This window comes from Uloborus diversus, chromosome 9, assembly GCF_026930045.1.
Source record: "Uloborus diversus isolate 005 chromosome 9, Udiv.v.3.1, whole genome shotgun sequence".
Classification (NCBI taxonomy): Eukaryota; Metazoa; Arthropoda; class Arachnida; order Araneae; family Uloboridae; genus Uloborus; species Uloborus diversus.
Genome location: NC_072739.1, coordinates 51,911,511 through 51,934,816, shown reverse-complemented (window position 1 = coordinate 51,934,816; position 23,306 = coordinate 51,911,511). Strand labels below are relative to the sequence as shown.

General features: G+C 34.7%; 1 protein-coding gene across 1 annotated transcript in view; it reads left to right on the top strand.

Moving 5' to 3' along the window:
* Nucleotides 1-1,297: 1,297 nt before the first annotated feature.
* LOC129230752 (probable ATP-dependent RNA helicase DDX52) overlaps nucleotides 1,298-23,306 on the top strand; it is a 42,341-nt gene continuing 20,332 nt past the window's right edge. The window contains exons 1-3 of the mRNA XM_054865187.1: nucleotides 1,298-1,427; nucleotides 3,492-3,677; nucleotides 20,689-20,769. Coding sequence (XP_054721162.1) covers nucleotides 1,362-1,427; nucleotides 3,492-3,677; nucleotides 20,689-20,769 — 333 coding nt within the window. The 5' untranslated portion in view covers nucleotides 1,298-1,361. The remainder of the gene's footprint in view (nucleotides 1,428-3,491; nucleotides 3,678-20,688; nucleotides 20,770-23,306) is intronic.

Genomic DNA, 23,306 nt, shown 5'->3' with positions numbered 1-23,306 from the left:
GCATGAAAAATTTCAAAGCACAGATAAATGAGCATTTAGCATTTTACACTCATACGTAGTGTTACGTCTTTTATTCTGCTTTTTGCAAATTACGCATCTCCGTCTAAGTTCTTTGGCTTCTTTTTCAGTGTATCATTTTCGAAAGTAACTACTGTATGAAGAACTCCAACAAAAATAATTTATAGTTTCAATGTGACCCAAAAGATCCATAGATGGATCAGTCATAAATTAAGATATCTCCTCCTCAGAAAGATAAAACGTGTTCACCATGGCTACCAAATGAACATAAAAGTAAAACCCCTTGCTAGAATGTCTCCCCTCTAATCCCATTATAAATGAAATCGAAACTAGAAAGAGCCACTTCAAAATGAGTATACTTTTCCCTTCTCACTTGCGAGCACATGTTTATATTTTCTTTCACGAAATCCAATCACTGACACTTGACAGACCCCATTCTGACGTTAGACAGAGAAATACTAATGCAGGAGAGCAATCATTTGAACGGAACATGGATAAGATGGATAAGTAACACCATCTAATAGTAAACATTTCGTTCCAAATCGAAAACGCAAAAAAAATGTCGTTAGGACAACTGCGTGCACGGATGCGTCGTTCATCGCGAACAGGTTAAATATAACCATTTAAATATTATGTTTTACCTAACTAATTTACGTTTCACAGCATAAAGTTGCTTGTGATGCAATCCTGTATCTCCTTACTTAGCCCAGATCATCTATTATTAGCAGAGGTGATTACGATAAAAATACTTCTATAGTTGAGGCAAACCTAACCTGGTAGCAATGTGAAGGCTAAGCATATATTAATCACTGCATTATCTCGCTTCCACGTTAGTTTTACCCTCATAGAGCAATGACACTGAAGAAACTTGATGCTTACTTCAGAGAAGCCTTCATTCAAAATTAACACTGCAATTACTATTAACATTACTGTTGTATGGCACCAAACTTTTGTAACAGTGGGTTTCATATTTAATCATTTAATAGGGAAATTGCATGAAATTTACTGTTTTTTAACCATAACTTTTTTTCTAAAGAACAAATATGGTCTCACAAAATAATGTGACCTAAGTTGAGCCATCCCCTATCCATTAAAAAAAGAATCATCAAAATTGGTTCACTAGGTGGGACGCTGTGAGTGAACAAACAAACAAAAAAAAAAAAACATACATACGGTATGAACTGATAACCACCTCCTTTTTGAAGTCGGTTAAAAATAAATGTTATGTCCTCACTGTTATGTTTAAGATTTTTCCGGAATTTCATAACATTTTATAATATTATTTCTGTCTTTTTTTAGAAACTAGTGATGTGTCTGATTTGGAGGAAATAAAAGAAACTACCATGAAAACGAAAAGAGAGAAGAAGCGGCTGTCAGCAATGCATCAATTTAAAATTCGACAAGAAGAGGTAATTTATTTTTGCATTGTAAAATTTAAAATTTCTTTGCATAAACTGTATGTATTTATCTTGTGGAATTTTGTCTTGCTCTGCTGAAGTATTTTCAGCTACCAGTGTGAAGATGTTACTCAGCTTCTATGTTAGGTTTTTTGACTTCAGCTTTGTTATGGCTGTTCCAGACTGATGAAGCTAAATGTGAGTGAAACTGTTCCATGGATGCTAATAAGATATTTGGCTTGCAATTCTGCTTTAGTTTGTGATTACTTGGACTAGCTTTATATTAAAATACATTATAGGCACTCTATATACACTCATTACATATAATGTATGTAATGAGTAAATTAGATCTTACTATGCTTTCCCAGCCTATGCATCTTTATGAGTCCCTCCCCCCGCCTGAATTGTAGCATTTCAAAAAAATACACAATAGAGCCCTCCCACCATCACATGCAGAACAATTCAACCCTATAATTTCACCATCATTTTGTTATAGATTTTAATATTTTAATTAAACAAGTGTGAGCACATTTTTAAATCTTTACATTTGATACAAAGATACTCCTGACTCAGTACAGTAAACTCCCGATTATCCGCCAGTGAATTATCCGTCGGGTAGATTATCCGCAAATCGTTTAACAATCAGGAACATGTAGCCTTGTAGCAAAAAAAAAACTCCAATGGAGTTTTATTTATTTATTTACTTTTTTGGTCGAAAAATTGGAAATTGTTTTTGTTTTATTTATTTGCTTATTTATTTATTGCGCTTTTTTCATTGTGTATATTCTTGTTCTTTATTGATATTAAGTTTTGTTGGGTAAAAATTCAAAGCACTTTTGCTGTACTGTATATATTTTCACTGTTTTTAGGAAGTATTATGCATAAATACAGCTAAGATTTCGAGGAACAACACTTTTTCTAAGTCACTCATTTTAGCTTTTTTGCGATTTATCCACGATTTTTTTTTACTTGCAGCACTTGTGGCACCCAATTCTGTGGATAATCGGGAGTTTACTGTGTTATTTTTATTAAATAAGTTAGTTACTTAAAATTTAATTTATTTGTATGCGTTACATGCAGGACATCCAAAGTCAACTTCTCTTGTTTGTTGTATGCATTACTTAACACTTTTTCTCTATTAATATAGGAATCACAAAACAAATTGTAGGTTTTGATAGCTAAGGTTTCAACATAAAGAAAACATATCTCATTTGTTGAGAAATAATAATTTAAATCTTTAAAAAAAATTTTATGTATGGCCATTCCACTGAAAATGGTCATTTTGTCCCGCATGTGACGGTTCCTATATTTCATAAGAAAGAAATAATTTTAAACATGAATGACAAAAAATTTTGTTTAGGAAGTCACACATACGTTGATTTCCTAAGCAACAAAATTTTGCTAATTTCCTTTTTAAATTATTATTTTTAATGAAATGTAAGAAGCATCACTTGTAGGACAAAATGGCCGTTTTGCGTGGAATTGCTCACTTTGCTGTTATAATGAATGTTATGAGGAATTTAACTATTGTTATGCCTTCCCAGCCTATGTTTTTTATGACATCCTCACTCTCTTCGACTTAAAGCTTTATGCCAAAATACATAATAAGATGTTATACGATTGGGCTTTCTCAGTTGATGCATCTTGAGTAAGCTATTGTTGGTTTCTCTTTGGACTCGAATTTTTACATCATTCCTAATTCTGTGCGTTCTTAATTAAATTTGAGCAAAAATTTTTAATCAGATGGATTGTAGCATAGCTGCAGAATTGGAGTCTGGCTGATTTTAGGGTAAAGAAATCTGTTGACTAAGGTTTAAATTTTCGAAAGTCAGAGTTGGTCATTTTCCATCTAAGTCCGCAATTCTGCTAGTGCTTGCAGAGTTGGATTCGGACTGATTTTGGGATGTAGGAGTCAGGACCAGAGTCTGTTATTTTCCCTCCAACTCTGCAGCCGTGGATAGTGGTGCAACCCAAAAAGTTCAACTGCATATTTTGCAGTTTTTTGCATTATAACATTATTCTATCCCATTTAGCATTTTCACAAATAGAAAAATTAATTTTTTTTTTATCTTACAGGTTCGCCATTTGCGTAGGGTCCACAAAATATATGTTGAAGGCAGTGATATTCCTGATCCTTTGGAAAAGTTTGAACAATTAACAGTTGATTTCAATGTGATGCCTTGTGTTCTGGAAAACATACAGAAAATGGGATATACCACACCAACTGCGATTCAGATGCAAGCTATACCTTTAATGCTACATGTGAGCAAATCTTTAACATAATTCTTCCCTATATTTGCTTTTTTATAACAGCATTTCATGTTTTGAAGCTATTACCTTTGGGGGGGGGGGGGGATAAAAGTTTTCTTTCTTTCTTTCTTTCTTTCTTTTTTCTTTTTTTTTTTTTTGCTTTTAACATATCATTGTTGAGAAGCATTGGTTTGAAACATCATTTTCAAAGTTTCTTGTCAGTTAGTTTTTAGGATGTCATTTAAAATATTTACACTAGTATATGTCTTTAATTTACTTCTTTAACTATGAATGTTGCTATATATCATCTCAAAAATATATTGGTGTTACTTTAAAATATGCTGAGTATAATTCCTTTTACAAGCAATATACCAGACAGCCCGGGTTGTCATATCTAGAGACTGCAGTTTTGTTCTTATTAGAACTCATCCATCTGTATTAGTCAACTAGTATATTGCATGCAGTTCTTAATTAGCCCTATCATAAGGGCGTAACTAATGAAAAATAATTCAACATCAAAGTTAAGGGGGAAGCCAGCTTAGATGGGTCAAAAAAAATCCACTTTTTTATGTCATAAAATGTAAGTAAATCTATTCAAAAATATGCTGTGAAAATTTCCGTGAAAAATTCCCATAAGTTCCGAGCTCCGATGCTATGAGCACTTAAGTGACTGTGGAGATTGGAAAACGTTCACAGCAAATTTTTTTAAACCCCTTTTTCACAAAACAACTGTTTTTTCAACTGGTGGCATTCTAGCTCAAAGAGTTATTGACCAATCATTCTGAAAATTTTTTTGTCTATTCTTTATCCAATTTTACTTTATATGAACTTAACTCTGGGATGACATTGCTGATAAAACTATTTAATGCAAGAAATTTGAAGAAAAAAAATGGTAGAAAAACATGCCATTGTAATCAAACATTTCAAAAACATGAAATTTTCTTTTTTTTTGATCAAAATTAGGTTCATATTCTTAGGAAATATATTGTTTACCAGAAAAAAAAACTTGTAATGATTATAGATAAAAATTGGCTTTGGTAATGCCCACCGACAACAAGCTCTGATGACGACCACACATGGACAGCAGTTTCCACTATTTCTGGTTTTAAATGGCTTGAAAAAATTGCAAGGCATACCTCAAAGGATAATTATAAAACTTCCTCTGAGTCTAAAGAAATTCTGATTATTTCTTTCCTGTTAAAAAAATTCACGATAAACGCTAAAATTTCGACTACCTAAACTGGTTTCCCCCTTAAGCTGTGGTGTGTGTGAATCTGGTTCTGGATATCCTGAGCTGCATTTATACTAAACTTCTCAGGAGCGACCACTTTCCGTTCCTGAAAAAAGTGGTTGCTAATGGAGGTTCGTCGCTCTTAGAGGTCAGTTTGGAACATGCAAAAAGTAAATATAGCACCTATGAAAATTATACATATTCTTCCTGCAGAGTAATCAAGAGCATTAGAACAAGAATTTTTAAACAAACTTCTTTTTTTTTTTTCAAATTTTTAATGTAAAATATACTTTTTACATGATTTTTCCATTTAAAAACTATTTAGTAGTGTTAAGATATGTGAAGAGATTTGCCTGCTTCATGCTTTAAATTTTCTCTGAAACAAATTTAGCTTCTAACTTGACTTTTAGCTGTAAAAATAAATTACTAATGTCCTCATCATGAGTGCTATCTAAGTGCAACATAAGATTATCTCAGTTAGAGTTTGTTGTGCTGACAACTTTGGTTGTACAACATCCATCAACTCAGCATTTTCATCGCCTTTTCCTCATTGGAATCTGATTGAGTGCCTGAAAGGCAAAAATATTTTTTCACCCAACTGTACTTTGTAATTATTTGCTTAGTAAAAATATCAAAAAATGTACTTACCAGGATTTGAGAAACTTTCCATTTGGCCTTCTTCCCAATTTCCATCTAAGTAGTCATAGCATTGAATATTATCTTCATATTCTGCAGCTTTCGGATCATATTCAATTTCACAAATGGTCGAGAGTTGCATAAGCTCATCATTATCTTCGACAACTTCAGGAATGTTTCTTTCAATTTCTGAGTTCGTCATACCACAAGAAGCAAAACAGTTCTTGATAGTGTCTATGCTCACTTCTTTCCACGCCTATTTAATCCATCACACAGCATCAGGGCCGGATTTAGGGGAGGGCAGGCGGGGCTACTGCCCGGGGGCCTCCACAACAAAGGCGCCCCCCACAGTAAAATTTTTACAAAATATCCTTTTTCTTCCCTAAACTTTCACGGGTTGAAAATATCGGATATATACATATATATATGAAAGTATTTAGATATATATTTAAGTATCGGATATTTTCGAAAATATGATCTTTTCGAACCCTGATTAAGGGCCTCCACTCCTTTGTTGCCCCGGGGCCTCCACACTTCCAAATCCGGCCCTGCGCGGCATCATGTATACTAATTTTTTTGACAAGTTCCGATGATGTTAGAGAGTCGTCCAGGCAAGTAATTATGAATCTTAGGACTAATTTCCTGTACTCCATCTTGAAACATTTGATAATCCCTTTATCCAGGGGTTGAAGTCTTCCAGTCGTGTTGAGTGGCAAAAAAACTACTTTTACATTTTTAAACTTTATGTCGCGAGAGTGACAGCTTACGTTAGGAAGACCAAAACAACATTTCTCCCTTGACTTGCCATTTTCTGGTCCAAATTTCTCAGCCATTCTTCAAAAATTAAACTCAACATCAAAGCCTTTTTATTAGATTTGTATGTCACACCTAGGCTGTTCAAGTGTTTAATCTTGAAACACTGCGGTTTCGCAGACTTCCATATTACCAAAGGCTTTTCCTTTACTCCCGTGGCATTGACACAGAAAGCAACAGTAAGCCTTTCTTTCAGCAATTATCATCTTTTGAATCTTCATATTTTAACATCAAACTTTATTGAGAAGAGCTCGATAAAAAAGGCCTGTTTCGTCCATGTTTTAAATATCTTTGTTGTCATAGCCTGCTAGAAGTAGCGATAACCTTGTCATCTAGTCCTCACAGAGAGATTCGTCAATATCAGCAGTTTCCCCACATAAGGCACAAAAAACTATGTTATGACAAAAACGAAATTTATCAAGCCATCCATTGCTTGCAGAGAAATAATAAATTCCCAATGAATCGGCAATTTCTTTAGCTTTTTCTTTTAATAAGGATCCAGTTTGTGGGATTTTTTTCAGTCTAGCGGTTTTGAACGACTCAAAACGAAACTTTGTTTATGTTACCGAATTTTTCTTCACATAATCGCTTTGCACGACGCAATTTAAAATTTTCCCATTCTTTTAGAAGTTGAATAAGAGTCTGTATGACTCTAAAATAGAGCGAGGACTGCGTAGATAATGCCTTGCCTCTGTTAGTTATAAAAGAGCGAATATTGACTCTAGGAGTTCAACCAGTCATAAAAGAGTCTTCAGACTTTCTCTTTACAAGAAAAGGGGTAATAAAAAAGAGTGCTATAGACTCTTCAGTGAATAGTGACTTTAAAAAATTTATTGTGAATTCTCAAGAGCTAATTTTAATAAATAAAAGGCAATACTAGACTTCTATTGAGAAATGTAAACTATATACTATTGAAGGAATAATAAAATTTGTATGCAAATAAGGGATAGTGAGAGGTATAAAAACAGGTACCAATAAGAGGTATAAAAGCAGGGAGTGAAGAACCGAAAGTGAACAGGGCGATGAGCCAAAAGGGGTGCAAGAAGGAGAGAAGCTAAAAAATCGTCAGTGCAACATACAAGATGATTAGGGATAAGTTGAATGAGCTGATTTCTTTCATTATTAAAACAATCAGAAATGTTTATTCTATGCCAGATAGTCTGGGGAGAATTACAAGAATTATAATTTGGGGAAGCTTCAAATTTTAGTTTAAAGAGTTTCTCTTTCAAGAGGAAGACTAGTCTATTTTAAAATATTTCTTGCTTTCTGTTTTTAATCCAATGGATACTTGTCTTATCTGGGATAGCTCTTGGTTTGAATTTGTTATAACATTTTGAATTCATCCACTTTTCCTTTTGTTCATTTTTAAAAGCTGATTCGGTGTGATTTTTAGCCTTTCCAGGTTGTTAGAGAAAGTATTGCAGGGTGGCGACAGATCAGGGAGATCAGGGAAAAGTCAGGGAACTTTATTAATCAGGGAAAAACCAGGGAAATATCAGGGAATTTGGAAAAAATAACAAAAAATCAGGGAAAATTGATTTTATGAAGAAAAAAATTTTTTTTGCTTTACAAAATTAATTACTCTAATACCCTACGCATTTTCCGCCAATTATCTGTTCAAAAAAAAGTAAAATTATTGAGGTGCGATTATATACTGTCGCATATTTGTGCATCTTTTTTCCTCAACCTCAAAGTATTGAATCTTACTTATTAACCACAGGATGACTTCCTAAGATTGCTTCTGTGTCTGCTAGGTTGTTTATTTTACCTAGCTTGAAATTTCCTTTTACACTTTCAATGCTACGGAAAATAAACAACCATATAGGCAAAGAGGAAGCCTTCATTAATGCCTTAGCTCCTTTGCCTTGATTCCATTGTCTCAAAGTAATTAGCGTGCTGTAATCACGATTTCAAGAAGAAATCTTTGGTTTTTGGATTAATACTATAAAAGCTTAAAAGTTATTACTTCTTCGCGTTTTTAATTGCTAAAATTGAACCTTCAATAAAAGAAACTTACCACAGATTATAAAGGTTTTCTTTTCTTCAGACTTAAGTGATTCTTAATTTTATAACCAAGTTGTATTTTTCTTTTATATATTTTGAAATTAACTGATTGCTTTTTTTTTTTTTCTTTTCTTTTTTTTCTTGCATGTCAAAGTTGTTTGTTACAAAAGCAATCTAAGATTTTTTTTTTTTTCGTTACATACTGAAATCATTTGAAATAGAGTTAACTTGTGTACTTAAGTAAGTGTACTTTATTTTTTTTATTCTTAAAAAATGCTGTATTCATTCATTGAAACCTATGTGGTTGATCAGAGAAAAGCTCCCTATGAATGGATGTCAAATGGTTTCATCTGTTCTGCATAAATATGTCAATTAGTTATATAAGAATAACTACATTACTTCTATTCTTTCACTATTACTTGTTATTCTTGCAACAATGATTATACTGTTTGAAAACTTAGTTCAAAATAACTTCAATTACTTTTTAGTTTCATCATAAATACACATGTGTTTTTAAGAGTAATTTCAATAGTTTCTTAAAATTCTTATGCTAAGTGGTATCTGGAAGTTAGTATTTTTTTTCTAAATTTTCTATGATATTTCCATGTAGAAAAATTTAATATACTGTTTTGTAGGGTCCCCCCCCCCCCCAAAAATGACTTGATATTTTTTTTTAACCATTTTATTAAAAAAGTAGCATCTTTTTAAAATATATCTTTAGTTCAACAATTTTATACAATTTAAAACGTTTAAAATACTGCATTTTATACAAACACACAATGGATTTCAAGTAGAGCAAAGAAAGAAAACCATTATCATTGGTAACGTAAATCAGGGAAATTTGGTGAACTTAATCAGGGAAAAGTCAGGGAACTTTTTTTCACAGTTCCTGTCGCCACCCTGTATTGGAATATTGTGACCTATGACGGCTTTTCTAGCCAAATTGTTGGCTAATTTATTTAGATAAATTCCTGCATGACCTGGGACCTAGGTCACAATAATTTTTTTGTTGCTACTGGCTTCTTGTAAGATAGATCTTGTGGCTACAATAACTTTTTCTTTTTTCACTTTAGTTTTTAATGCTACTATGGAACTTAAGCTGTCTGAAATGATGATGATGGATTTTGATTTGTCAATGAGAAATTTATGAGTATAAAAGATCGCGATCATTTCCGCTGTGAAGACTGAGCAGATATCTAGAAGTTTAATCTTCCTAAAAGCTTTATTTTTGTTCACAATGCCAAAACCAACTTTGTTTTCTATTTTTGAGCCATCTGTTGCCCAGATATAAAAGTTGTTGTGTTGAATTAGTATATCCTATAAAGGATTTTTTAATTTTTTTGCATTTTGGAAATATTCAGATTTAGTGTTGAACTCTAGATTATTTTCTTTCCATGGTAGATCTTGTGGAAGATTGGGGTATATTGGGATTTCCTAGCAAGTTGTCTTGATTATTGACGTATCTTGATTATTAATTTTTTATGATATTAAGAGCTTTGGTTTCTATGTCATTCTTGGTCTTTAAATTTATATTGGTTTTAAAACTGCTTTGATGATAACATTTTTAATTTTGTTTTAGACTATACTTGACTATGCTCCATCTCGTTCTGTCCTCGTACGAACCAAAATGCGTGAGACGTCACAATACAGCGTTTGGAGTAAAAGAGTCGACTTTCAGGCAGCATCTAAGTGCCTTATTTTCAATAGTGGCAAACTGGTTTTTGTTTGGTTATGTGTCTTTTGTTTTGCATGTGTTGGCATAATCAATTTGTGGAATAATGATTTGTTTAACTATTGAGATCAGGTTATTGTTAGTCATACCGGTACTTTGTGCGCTGAGTATTTTAAGAACATTGATTGTTTGATTGTAGCGGTGTGGGTTTTCCGTTTGAGGTCGTTATTTATCCATAATTCAAGGATTCTGTGATTAATATTCCATGGTATGATCGAATTATACATTTCCACATCAAAATTATATTTTGTTCTAGTTGCTGATGCCTTGAGGAGACAACATTTGGCAGGGGTTAGCTTAAGTTTGTGTCTTGTTGCCCACTCTGAAAGTTGTTGAGCTGTTCTATAAAAGGTTGTCTTTGCCTCATCTTCTTTTTTGTGTTTGATTAGGCAGGTGATATCATCGGCATAGGCGTAAATAGAGTATTCTTTGTTTTGTATGTGCTCTAAGTCGATCAAAAAGCAGTTAAATAGGAAAGCTGATAAGGTTTAGCTTTGGAATAGACCGTATGTGAGAGGTTTATCGGTTGACATTGTGTTTCTACAACTCACTTTAAGAGACCTGTTTGTTAAAAAATGATTTATCCAGGTGATTATTTTTGTGTCTAGGTTAGTTTTCAAAAAATTTTCTATTAAAATGTTCATTCTAATGTTGTCACATGCGCCCTTTATGTCTAATGAGAGGAGGTAGATGGTGTTTTTGCCTGTTCCGGCGTCTCTCATGTCTGTGGTTAATTTGACAAGAAAGTCTTCTGTTCCCCTTTCTTTTCTGAAACCAAATAAAAAGTACAGGAAAAAGATTTTATCTTTGTTCCCATCATGTCATTCTTTCTATGATTAGTGTAAAATTTATTTTGCTATTTCAGAATTAAGTAGTACTAAACAAAACTGAAATTGAAAGTCCTACCTCATTCTGTCGGGTTTCTTCCCGGAGAGAGCTTGCTTCGTCGAGACATTCGAAGTGGCTGCAATTCATGCCTTATTTCTGGTGAAAAACTCACTCAACAATTTAGTGATTTTAAATATATATATTGTAAACTACATAACTACATTCTAAATTCTAATACACTTATACACAGAACAGACTGTGCGTATACACAGTTGAGCTACCTACTACTACACTACTCAGTTTGTATTTAGAGTTCTGTGCTAAAACTCGTGCTCCGAGCGCCCTCTAGCAAACAACTGAAGACAAAACAGTCTTTTTTGAACACTCCCCACTTAAGTATCGGGGGGAGGGGGGTGCTCAAATGGAACTCAACACAGCACATCATGGTCTGTATTTGACTGGCAAACAAACTAACCGTCCAGATCTCGTGATGACTGGAGGCAACCCAGGAGTCTCTGGTGCATCCGGAATAGCTCCAGGAATTTCTTGACTTTCAGACCCTTTCGAAGAGTCTGAGACTGTTTCAGTATCATTTCTTTCAGGTTCGTCAAAGGGACATAGCTTGCGAATAGGCCTAATCAGTATTCCTGATTTCGTTTTTATCTTTGCCGTTCTTGCTACTGAATCTTTGCTGACATAAATTGATAAGATTCTACCCATTGGCCAATATATTCTTTTCAGGTTTTCATCCCATATTAAGACAATATCACCCATTTTAGGATGATAGATATTTCCTTTCATAAATGGCCTCTGCCGCAATTGACTCAAGTATTCACTACGAAATCTAAAGCGAAAATCTGACATCAATCTTCTCCTATAGATGAGTCGTTTAATTATTTTTTGTCTGCTGATTTTTAGATTGTCTAAGTCTACTGTGACACTACTACAAGTGTCTTTAATGAACAATTCAGGCGTTAAGGTATGCGGATCATTGGGATCGTCACTGACATAAGTCAGAGGACGAGAATTTAATTGACTTTCGCAGTCGCAGAATGCTGTCTCCATTTCTTGGTAGTTCAAAGAGGAGCAACCTAAGACTTTTCTTAGGATTCGTTTTAGCATGCCTATCAAACGCTCCCAAAACCCACCCCACCAGGGTGCTGCCGGAGGAATGAATTTCCGGATTATGGGAGTTAATGTTGTTTTCAAGTTCATTGTGATTGTAGAACTGTGTCATTCTTTCTTTCAATGACATGGGTAACATGTCAATGAGAGGGAAGAATACGTACGTCCCTTTTAAATTCTTCCTCTGGAGTGGGGCTATATTCGGTATCTTTTTCATCATTTGCGATTGCTTTTTTCTTCCGGGGTCTTTTTTTTACAAAAATGGTGTTTTTTACAAAATCTATTTCATCTGTGATTTCTTTGACTTGTGTAATTGAATCGCTTAATATACAGTTTCAAAACTTTTCAATAATCTCGTGCATGTTTTTAATTGATTTGAGGCCGATGAGATGTCAGTTGTTTTCCCTTGGACTGTTTTGCTTACAAGATTAACTTGAAAGAGCACCTTATACCATACGATTAAGCAGGCCAAAAATGAAAAATCTTCCATATGCAATTGAAGAGTTTTTGCTTCAGAACTGAGAGTGGGATCATCAACGCTATCACTTAATGCAGCAAGTACATCTAAAACATTCTTATATTGGTAGCAGACGGCAGAGACAGAACTAATCCTAGCCTCCCATCTTGTTTCACAAATTTGTTTGAGTGTAAGAGCTTTCACATGTTCACTCACTATACTCCAACGTTTTGGGGACGCTGCAGAAATTGTAGATTCTCTGTAATATTCCAAAAAGGGAAGTTGATTTCACTGATGTTTTAGCACCATCAGCCACAACTAGGTTTAGACTGTGACAACCACAAGGAGTGAACGCTGCAAGAGGATAATCTACTAGCACTTGAGCCTGCACACCCTTCTGAGGACCAGCCATATTTGACCCATTATCATACCCTTGTCCTCAACAATTTTTAAAGTCGGATCCACAGGATTCTATTTCTTGGTACAGCAGGCTTGAAAGAGCTTCTCCAGTCGACTTCAGCTATATTGTAATGTATAAAGTTCTCTTCTACCATCACATTCCCATCAAGTTGTTCCTCTTCAAATACGTAGCGGATTGTCAGAGATGCTTGTTGTTTATGGCTGACATCCGGAGTGCAATCCAGCATAACTGCAAAATACTTGGAATGTTTTATTTTTTCAGTAATATTGGCCTTAATTTTCATAACAATCATGCTAACAAGGTCATTCTGAATATTAACACTTAACATCTGGTATCCAGTCTTTTTTTCTTGAATCAAACGTAAGTGTTTCATCATAATGGGATCAAATTGGCCGAACAATTACACAAGATCAAGAAAGTGTCCATTACTTTTTGTGAATAACTTAGATGAACTTCCTCGAAAAGCAATATTGTTTTCTGCTAAATACATAATTATAGCAACAATACGCTGGAGAACGCTTTTCCATCTCTCTGTCTCTAATTGAATTTTAGCAACCAGTTCTTGATCTATCGCTACTCCTTTTTTAGTTCTTTGCTCTGCTTCAATAAACTTTAATGAGCTTTTGAAGTGATCTTGAGAAGTTTCGTGACATGTTAGTCGTTAATTGAATTTTTTCCAATTACTGCAACCTTGTTTTTGTCCAAAGCTTGATTTGGATTTCGCATCAAACAAACGACAAGGAAAACAAAAGCAAGCATCAGCTGATTGTGAGTAAATCAGCCATCATCTAAAAACTTTCTTGCCATTCTGCGCTTGGTGGAAACAAAATTCATTTGAAAAATGTCTCCTTTGATTGTTTTTTAGATATTCGCTATCTGATTTTAAAAAAGGAGCAGAATCCATAAAAATTATGTCGTCAAGAGGAGTGATAGTAGTTGCTTGTATCATAAGTGAGAGGTCTCTGTATGCACGTATACACAGTTGCACTATCTACTACTACACTACTCAGTTCGTAGGTAGAGTTCTGTGCTGAAACTCGCTCCGAGCGTCCTCTAGCAGGCAACTGAGGACAAAGCAGTCTTTTTTGAACGATTAGTCTTTCCATTAATTTACACATATTTTAAGTAAGGGCAATTGGTCTGTAATTTTCTGCGTTTTTGTTATTTTTTCCTGGTTTACAGATGGAAATTATTTTGGGCATTTTCCAGATATTAGGAATGATATCGGTGGATAGACTATTGTTTAAAAGTTCTCTAGGTAAATGTTTCCTTGTAGCTGGTCAATTCTTTAAAATTTTATTAGTTATTCTGTCAGTTCCTGCAGCTGTAAATTTTAAATTCTTAATTACAAAATCGAATTCTTGGGTGGTGAAGTCTTTCAAAATGCAGGATCTGTGAGAAAGATTAGACCAAATGATGGGTTTTGAATCTGAAGGCACATTTGTTGCTCTAGAAAAGTGTTCTGCAAAAAGATCTGCTTGTGCTTGTGGTTCTGTAATCAAGTTGCCTTTGTCCTCGAGAACTAAATTACTGACGCAACTATTCCTCAGGGAAAAAGGATTCAAATTGTTTACCAAATGATAAAATATCCTTGGAAGATTTTAAATTGTGCTGGATGTTTCCCCGAAATTTCCCTTTTTGATCTTTGATTACTTTCCTAAATTTTGCTAGTTTCTTCTTATAATTGATCCAATCTGTGACGTTATTCATGTGATAAGCTTTATTCATCGTTGTACTTTTTTCTTTTTTGCTTTTAGCACATCTTCTGTTCGATTTTTGATTAGTTTTTGTGTCTCTAAAGGTAATGGTTTTTGTGTCTCTAAAGGTAATGGTTTTTGTATTTTCTTCAACAGCTTTAAGGATACCTTTGTTGAATTTGATGATGTCTTCGCTTTGAGATGGATTGATATTTGTTTCAGCAGTAAAATTATTTATGTTATTAGTAACAATGTTCCAATTTATGTACCAGTTTTTAATGAGTTTAATATCAGTTGTGTTATATTTTTAAAGAAAAGTTGGGAAGTAGTAGGTCACTGTCTCCACTTTCTTTATTCTCAAACCAAGAAAAGAAAAGAATTAAATCAGTACTTACTATAGTAAAGTGGAGAATTCCGTCTACTTTGCCTCGATTTCGTTGAGTAGGTTCTTTACTATTGATTATGCACAGATTTTTTTCTAGAATCCAGTTGAAAAACTTTGTCGAACTGGGATGGGAGATTCTTTCGCCGGTGCATGTATTTCTAGCATTAAAATCTCTGGTAAAAATAATGTTGTTATCTAAAATACTGTTGAAAAAGTTGATAATGTTGTCTTGAAAATGTCCAGGGGGGGGGGGGTTGCATTAACAGTTAAAAATTTCTATAGGTTTATTCTCGACAAAAACTTCAACTGCGTTGAAATCCAGGGTTAAATTACTTGTATCGTAAAAAAATTCTCTGGAAGATAAATTTTTTTGTACATATATACAGACACCTTCGCCCTTATGAGGAAACGGCCTCTCTTTTGCGCATTAGATGTAATGACATAAAACTGGTATTTTGTCGTTGCTGCTTCAAGTTTCTTGGAGCAAATGATATTAGGATTAGACTGTTAGATAGGAAGTTTAGGAAAATAAAGGTTTTTACCTACACTGCGGCAGTTCCAATTAAGTAAGAAAACACCCATAAGAAAAGCATAAAATGCCCCGCTAAGGGATCATGCTTCTACCTGGTTTGTCTACATTAGGTTTAGTAACTTGCAATAGAACTACCTACTTCGTAATAAAGATCCTTTCCTTTGAGGAGTCAAAAACAGAACAGCATGAACAAAGTAAAATATCTTTGTTTCGTTAAGCTCTATTTTGCTCAATTAGCTGTTTTTCATTATCTCCCGTTACATTTTCAGTGTTATCGAAAGTCCGGTGAGAGCATTTCTTAACGCAAAAAGTTCCGTCTTTATGGTTTTAATTTCTTCTTTTAATGTGTTTATTTCAGAGTCTTTTTTCTTTGATAATATTTAGTAAAGTCTCATAGTTTTTATTTTCATTTGATTCTGTTTTTAGAGAAGAGGTATCAATGTTAGTGTTTACTCTTGCAACATTGGCGTAAGTGGATTTTGTTTCAATTCTATTGTTATTTTCCTTGTTAATGTAATTTTTGTACTGCGAACAACTTTTATCAAGAGCAGAGTGGTTCCCCTTGCAGTGTAAACACTTAGTGATATCGCATGTTGGGTGTTCACCACCACAATTAACGCTCCTTTGTGCCCTTCTGCAATATTTTTCAGGATGACCGATCTTTAAGCATTTTCTGCATATACTAGGCGGCTGGATGAATTTATATCCTTTAAAGCGTAATCGGCTTATTTTTACGTTATCCTGATTTGTTATACCTATTTCTTTTATCAGCAAGACGGGACTGGGTTCCGTAGAACCTTTTTTTGTAAATCTAATTAATCGGCTGACTATGATACCTTCTTCAGCTAATTTTTCAGCGATATATTTTAATGAAGTTTCAATATCAAGGTTTCTAATGATGTATTTAGTATTTATGATGTCTTCAATCAATCTAGTGGCTGTATTGACACCTAAGAAATATTTCAATTGACTTACCTTCTCAATTGTGCTCTTTTTGTTAGTTGTTATGATGATGTTGTTATTTCTCAAGAATTGAACTTCATCGGTCTTGTCCGTAATTTTATCAATTTCTTTGTAGAATTTGATTCTCTTATTTCTTGGAATAGGGGAGCTGATATACTGTAAACACATAATTTTATTTTCGTCTCTCCATTTTCAAAGGCCGCTTCTACCTTTTCCTCTAAATTTTAGTTAGCTTTGTAGACATTGAGATTCCTTTTTTACATTTTTATCTGAGGTACATTCTTCATCCCGCAAAGTATTGGCTTTTCTTTTTTCTGACATGGAAGAAATTTACTCCCCACTTGAAAAAAAGTGAAATAGCAACAAAAAAAAGAAAAAGGGAAGTATATAAAAAAATAAGCTTTTTCAACTAACAGTTTTTGATTACCAGGCAACAATGTGGCAAAAGTTAAGAGATATGTGGAAACTTTCTTATCGTATTTTACGGTAGGTTTTGTTCGACATGGTTCACTGTAGTTTATTGTTCTGGAAGCCTAATTTATGCAGTTGACGAATTCAAAGAGAGAAATGTTTTTGTGTACTTTCATTTTTTCCTGTGATTTGATAACCTAGAAGAGTAGATTGTAGCCCAATATCGCCTTATGATTAATGTTCAAACTTGGTGCCAATTCAGTCAGATGAGCATGGTATTTGGTTATGAACATTAGGATGGCCTTATTTAGCACATTTACCTTACAGTGTTTTCGGGGTTATGGGCCACACCCGCGATATATATTCAAAAAAAAGATATTTTTACTGTACCCGACGCACTCGGAATCGAAATCTAATAACACAATAATAGGGCAAAAAAAATTGAATGCAATTTTGGAAGGACAAATAATAAAGGTTTTTTAAATCTTACTTTTCATTCATTATTAGTATAAATTAGTATAGTTATTTGTTAACGGAAGGAGACATCGGTTGGTTAACTAATGTAGCCATCCAGAGCGCTTAACGCGGACCCTTCTCCTCATGGCGCTCCACGTTTTTCTAAGTGTTCGGCGCCACTGGGCACACTTTAAGCGGGTCGCATCCACAACATTCAGAAAACCAATTCTAAAAACCATCGAAATCGCTCTCCTCGCTGTCTGACTGAAAAAGATTCCACATTTCTTCATCCAGTTCCATGGAATTTTCGTCATTGTCTGATGCGTATTCTTCATTTTCATCAGCATCATGGCTAGGAGAAATTATTTCAGCCTGCGTTAACCCTGAAATAATGGTTCTAGGCTGAACAGAGTCCCACACTGCCGACACCCATTTCGCTACTTTCGCGTACGATGCCGACTTAAGGTTGCCGTCTTTAGTGTACGAGGGCAACCCATTTGCCATCCACGTTTCCCACTGTTGTCGAAGGAAACATTTAAAACTGATTGGGCGATAAATCTAATGGCTGCAATTTTTTCGTCAGCCCGCCTGGTATTATAGCCAGAGACGCCGAACTTTTCTTCGCTGCTTCCTTCACCGGGTCCGTTTTGTGCACCGCCATGGAATCCATGAACATCATGGCTGCAGGCTGGAAGAAGGCACCTTTTCTTTTTCGCCAAATCTCGTTGAGCCAATCTATCATCAAACTCTCGTTCATCCACCCTTTTTCATTGCATCTTATTACAACATTGGGTGGGAATGTTTCTTTGGGAATCGTTTTTCTTTTAAAAATGAGCATGGGCGGTAGCTTTGCACTATTTGCAACCCAGGCTAAGACGCACGTGAAAGATTTTTTCTCGCTCCCTGTGGTCATAATGGAAATGGACTTTTCGCCAGTCAAAGTCACCGTTCTATTTGGTGGGCAATCAAATGTTAATGGGACTTCATCCATGTTTATCAACTGTGAAGGCTTAAATTTCTTTTGTTCAATCAACTTGTGGACAAAATCTAAGAATGTTCCCAGCCAGTCAGCCGGAAACCTTTGCCCTACAATTGTTCTCTGCCTCACAGATAACTTATTTCTCGCCATAAACCGGAAACACCAATTTGCAGTTCCTTTGAAATTTGTTAAGCTCATACTTGCAGCAATTTTTCAGGCTTGGATTCGCACCATTGATATCAGCATCCCTTTTTGACGATGTTCCAGAATCCAACTTTTAAGATTTTTTTCTAGCTCCGGCCAATGAGCGGTACCACCGCGTCTTGCATGTTATGATTTCGACAGCTCTTCCAGGACAGATTTCTGCGATCTCCAGCGACGAACGCATTTCTCGTCGATTCCAGATTCTCGGGCTGCTGGGCGATTTCCTATCGACTCGGCTTTTAAAACAACTTTCAGTTTAAACGCAGCAGTGTAACTAAGCAGTCGTTTTGGGGCCATTTTCAAAACAATTTGCAACGAAAAGCAATAAAAATTAGAAGAAAGCAAAGCATGTGCGATCACGATACTCATAGCAAGTGACGAGCAAACAATCAAGGCAAGAGAAGCACGATGAGTAATGGAGAACAGGTTGCTTGACACCTACACCATTAGCTCGAAAACCTGTTTTGGTAAGAGGAGTAGAAAAGTTACGGGGGGCAGCACCGAAACGGCTTCGGGGACTCGCTGTTTTCCTTTCGTCTCTCGTTAAAAAAAATCGTTTGCCGCCATTCTATTAACAGAATTTTTGATATTTTTTTTAAACCGAAAAAAAAAACATCGTATGAGCCGCCCCGTTGTATGGGCCACATGGGCAATTGTTTTACTTTTTATCTCGTATGCACTGCGTCCCTTACGCCCGAAAATACGGTATATAATAAAGATGGACTAAGGTGCCACGAGAAAATTCTAATTCGTCAAACAGTGCCGTGAGTCGAAAAAGTTTGGGAAACTCTGCCATAATGTATTATAATAAAAATGTAACTGCAATATTTATTTAAGGTAGATAGTTTTTCAACCTGCACAAAGTCAGGTTCTGGGGCAAGTAAATTATAACTGACAGTCCTAGTTCTTTCTCTTTAATTTATTCATTTAATACCTTCTCTGAAATTGATTCTTATGAAATGCAAGTCATGATAAATTTCTTTCAATAGTAGAAATGGTTTCAACAGTCAGAATACAAGTTCCTTGTGAGCATTGTCAGACAATATATTTATAAGCAGTCAATTAAACAAAACCTTTTCCTTATTTTATTCAGTTCAAATCAAAGCTAATATTAAGTTGGCACAACAAACCGTCTGCTTTCAATTTTCTCTTAAAAGTGAGCCACACCAGGCTTGTCGACCCTCACTTGTGTGCTATTTTAGTTTTAGCTACCAATGTGAGGGTAATCTCAGCTTTAGTAAGAGAATATCTGCCTCTAGCTCATTTATGGCTATTTAAGATTGGCAATCTCTAATAATCATGAAACTGTATTGTCTGGATGCCATAGGCTTGGCGTTTTGTATTTGGTTATCATTGAAGTTTTTATTTATTTTAAGGGTATGTTTAAGCTCCTTCTACTAACTTCTGTTACTGATATGAAAAAAACTCAACCATGGCCACTAAATTTTAAAGTGGAATTGTCACTCATATGATATTTAAATGAGAAAAAAATGGCCCCTAATTTTTTATTTTATTTATTTCGCTATGGGAATTATAAATAATTTCTACTGCTGCATTGCAATGTCCGAATATACACCTTTCAGTAACTGATCCTATATATCTATGCATGTATCTATGTATGTATGTATCTATCTATGTCTTAGTTACTTCTCCCGAATGCCAGTGAGCTGACCATCAGGCCAGGTATCAATAGATTTATAATTTTTGTCTCTTTGTTTGGCTATTTAACATAATCCTTTGATTATAATGAGCGGAGATATCAATTAATAACGTAATTATGATGCTTAGATTTCGACACAAAATCCCAATTCTTCGAAGGCTTTCCTCCATTCAAATTATTTTTCAGTCCTTCATCTCAACATTCCATAACAATGCTTTTACTAAAATTTGTGGCTTAAAGAAAATCATTCAGAAAAATGGTCTGTTGTCATTTTTTGTCTCGAATATGAGCAAATAAAATTCTGGCTTTTGTTTTGAGGCTTTTCCAGTAATCGGAGAATTTAAAAAATTTCCTTTTTGGTTATTTTTCTGCAATCTGCGGGGAAATTTTACTGTTTTTTTTTCTTTTTGTTTTGTTTCTAAAATTAACTGCTTCATTGAATGTATTGAAAAAATTAGGCTTCATAAAAAATTTCTTTTATTATTTTAGAATCGTCAAATTCTTGCATGTGCTCCTACTGGATCTGGGAAAACCGCAGCTTTTCTTATTCCACTGATACATAACCTAAAGGTAAAGTGTTTTATGTGAGTTATATGAATATATTTTTCAACCTTATGTGTTGTGCACACATTTTCCTAAGACAAATCCTTCTGTCACTCACTGCAACATGTCATGATCAAGGGCAATGCCGATTATAGGAATTTTCTGAGGTGCAGCAAAGCTTGAAAATGCTGCCCCCCCCCTCCCCCTAACTTATATAGCCATCTTGTTTTAAATTTTTCGGTCAAGTTGTACTTTCGTATTTTTAAAAAACTGTAAAGGTGTGATATAGTTGGATTATGATGAACAATTTTTTTGTTAAAATGGATATGTTCTTAGCACTAATTGCAATTAAAAATCCTCTTTCTCTCATATTTTTTCCAAAAACGAGTTCAGTTTTCAGATACGAATGCTTTGCTACTAATCTTCCAGTATTCGCCATTACTGCTTTTCCGCTGTAAGGGAACAGGCCACCCACTAAATCACGGTGTGTATTGAATAAAAAATACAAGTAGTAGCTGAAAGGGAAATGCTAGTATTCGAAAAGGGTCCCTACAAGGGGGGTTCATGGCACACGACACAGCCTGCACGGCTGATATTTTTGAGGGAGTTTCTATAGGGTTTATATTTTATTCTGGGGACTTTCCTTTTTGAAGGTTGCCCCTTAGCATTTGAAGGGGTGACCAGGGACAAAAAAATGGGGGGGGGGGGTTGAGATGCGTTTGACAGCCCCTTAATTGTTTCAAAGGCATGTTTCAATATGCAGAGAGAGAGATTTAGCTTCTGGTTTAGCAGGGAGTCATGTAATTCGACTTTAGTGCCATCAATATGAACTTAATCTTAAATGATAATATTCAATCAGAAAAAGAGGTTGTTGAGGTACCTCCCAGCAGTTTTTCGAAATTGAAGTTTAAAAAACGCAGTTTCAGATACATGTATTTTATGTTAGGGGAGAGAGGAGGTCCTGAGGAGCCTCCCTCGATAATTTTTCGAAATTGAGGTTTGAAAACACAACAGTACATTTTATTCGACTATGTCCAGGAAAGGGAGGTTCGGTGAAAATGTTCAAGATTGTAGATTGAAAAACAGTTTTAGACGATCTATAGTCATGTTATGGACCGAAGAGATTTGGGGGTCATCCCCCGATAATTTTTGGAAATTTAAACACCAATTATGCAATTGTAAAATATTCCCGATAGTGACCGGAAAAGGGGGGTTCTGTTTTTCCTTTTCCAAAACCGTCTGCTTGGAATTTCCACAGTGAAATTTTCAATTTCCAGCCTAATATTTTTATTTGCTAGAAGTACAAGCGTCTGCAGACCCAGAAAAAAAATTTAATATTTGAACGGATGTGGTTCCGTTATTCCATACCTTAGGTTTTTCACCTCATTTTATTTTCAATACGCCTTCAGCATCTCTTGATAAAGTTTCAACTTATTTGTGATTTTAAAATTCAAACATATAGAAATTCGGGGGTGAGTATTAAGGGAGGGTGTGAAATTCGATTTTTCAAATTGCACATCCTCTTATATTTTCCATTTTATGTCAAAACAACTGCAAAAAAAGTTTCATGTGACTTCAACAATGGCAACCCTTGCCGACTTACGTCTAAAAGTGTACACCAGCACTTGTGTATTAGGCAGAGGTTTTTTTTTTTTTTTAGAAACTCGAAATTTCACGTTAATAAAACTTTTTTTACAGTCTCAAAAACATTTATCCAAATTATAAAAATTATGACTAAGTTTTCACTTTTAATTTTGTAATTTTTTTCGTATCCAGAGTGAAACAGAAAAAAGAAAGTTAAATATTCTACTCTTCTCTTTTAGAAATCCATGCTAGCGAAAATATCTTCAATAGCGTTTTTCAAAGTTTTTACTTCCTACTGAAAAATAATAAAAAAAATTACAAAACAAAATTAGCATTCTTTTTAAATTTGAGGACAAAACTATCTCCTTCCATTTTGATGCGCCCATGACGGAGAGCCAAAGGTTTATTTGCTTGTAATTGTCCCCAACAACAGGCTCAGCCGTCTCCCCCCCCCCCCCCCCCTCTGTTTCTAAGCAAAGAGTGTTTCAGAAAAAAATTTGAGGAAAAACTATTGTATAGTTTTTTTTTTTTTTTTTTTTTTGAGCATGACATGGTTTCTGTCTCAAGGAAAACAAATTTAACTTTACCTTGACATCTTAAAATGTGCCACCCCATAAAATATGCCGATATAGGTGGTAGTACGGTGCCTACACCAGAAGCCAGTTAATCAACGAGGAAACAATCAATATTTAGTAGATTTTCATTTAATTTTACTAAAAATGAATCTATTTAAGTGGCTAGTAGATGTGTTCCAGTTCAGTCCCACCAAAAGTGCTTACTTATTCCCCTCTGTGACACACCTGTGTAAAGAGTCGCCTGCAGTTCGCCGCCCCGTTTTACCGACTTCTTTTGTAAAATTTGCTGCTGTTTTTGAAAATCAATGACTCGATAAGTCAAATTAAACTGTCGGCAAAATTAACGAGAAAGCATGAAATCCCACCTACTCAATTTTTATATTATCCAATTTTCGTAGTTTACTT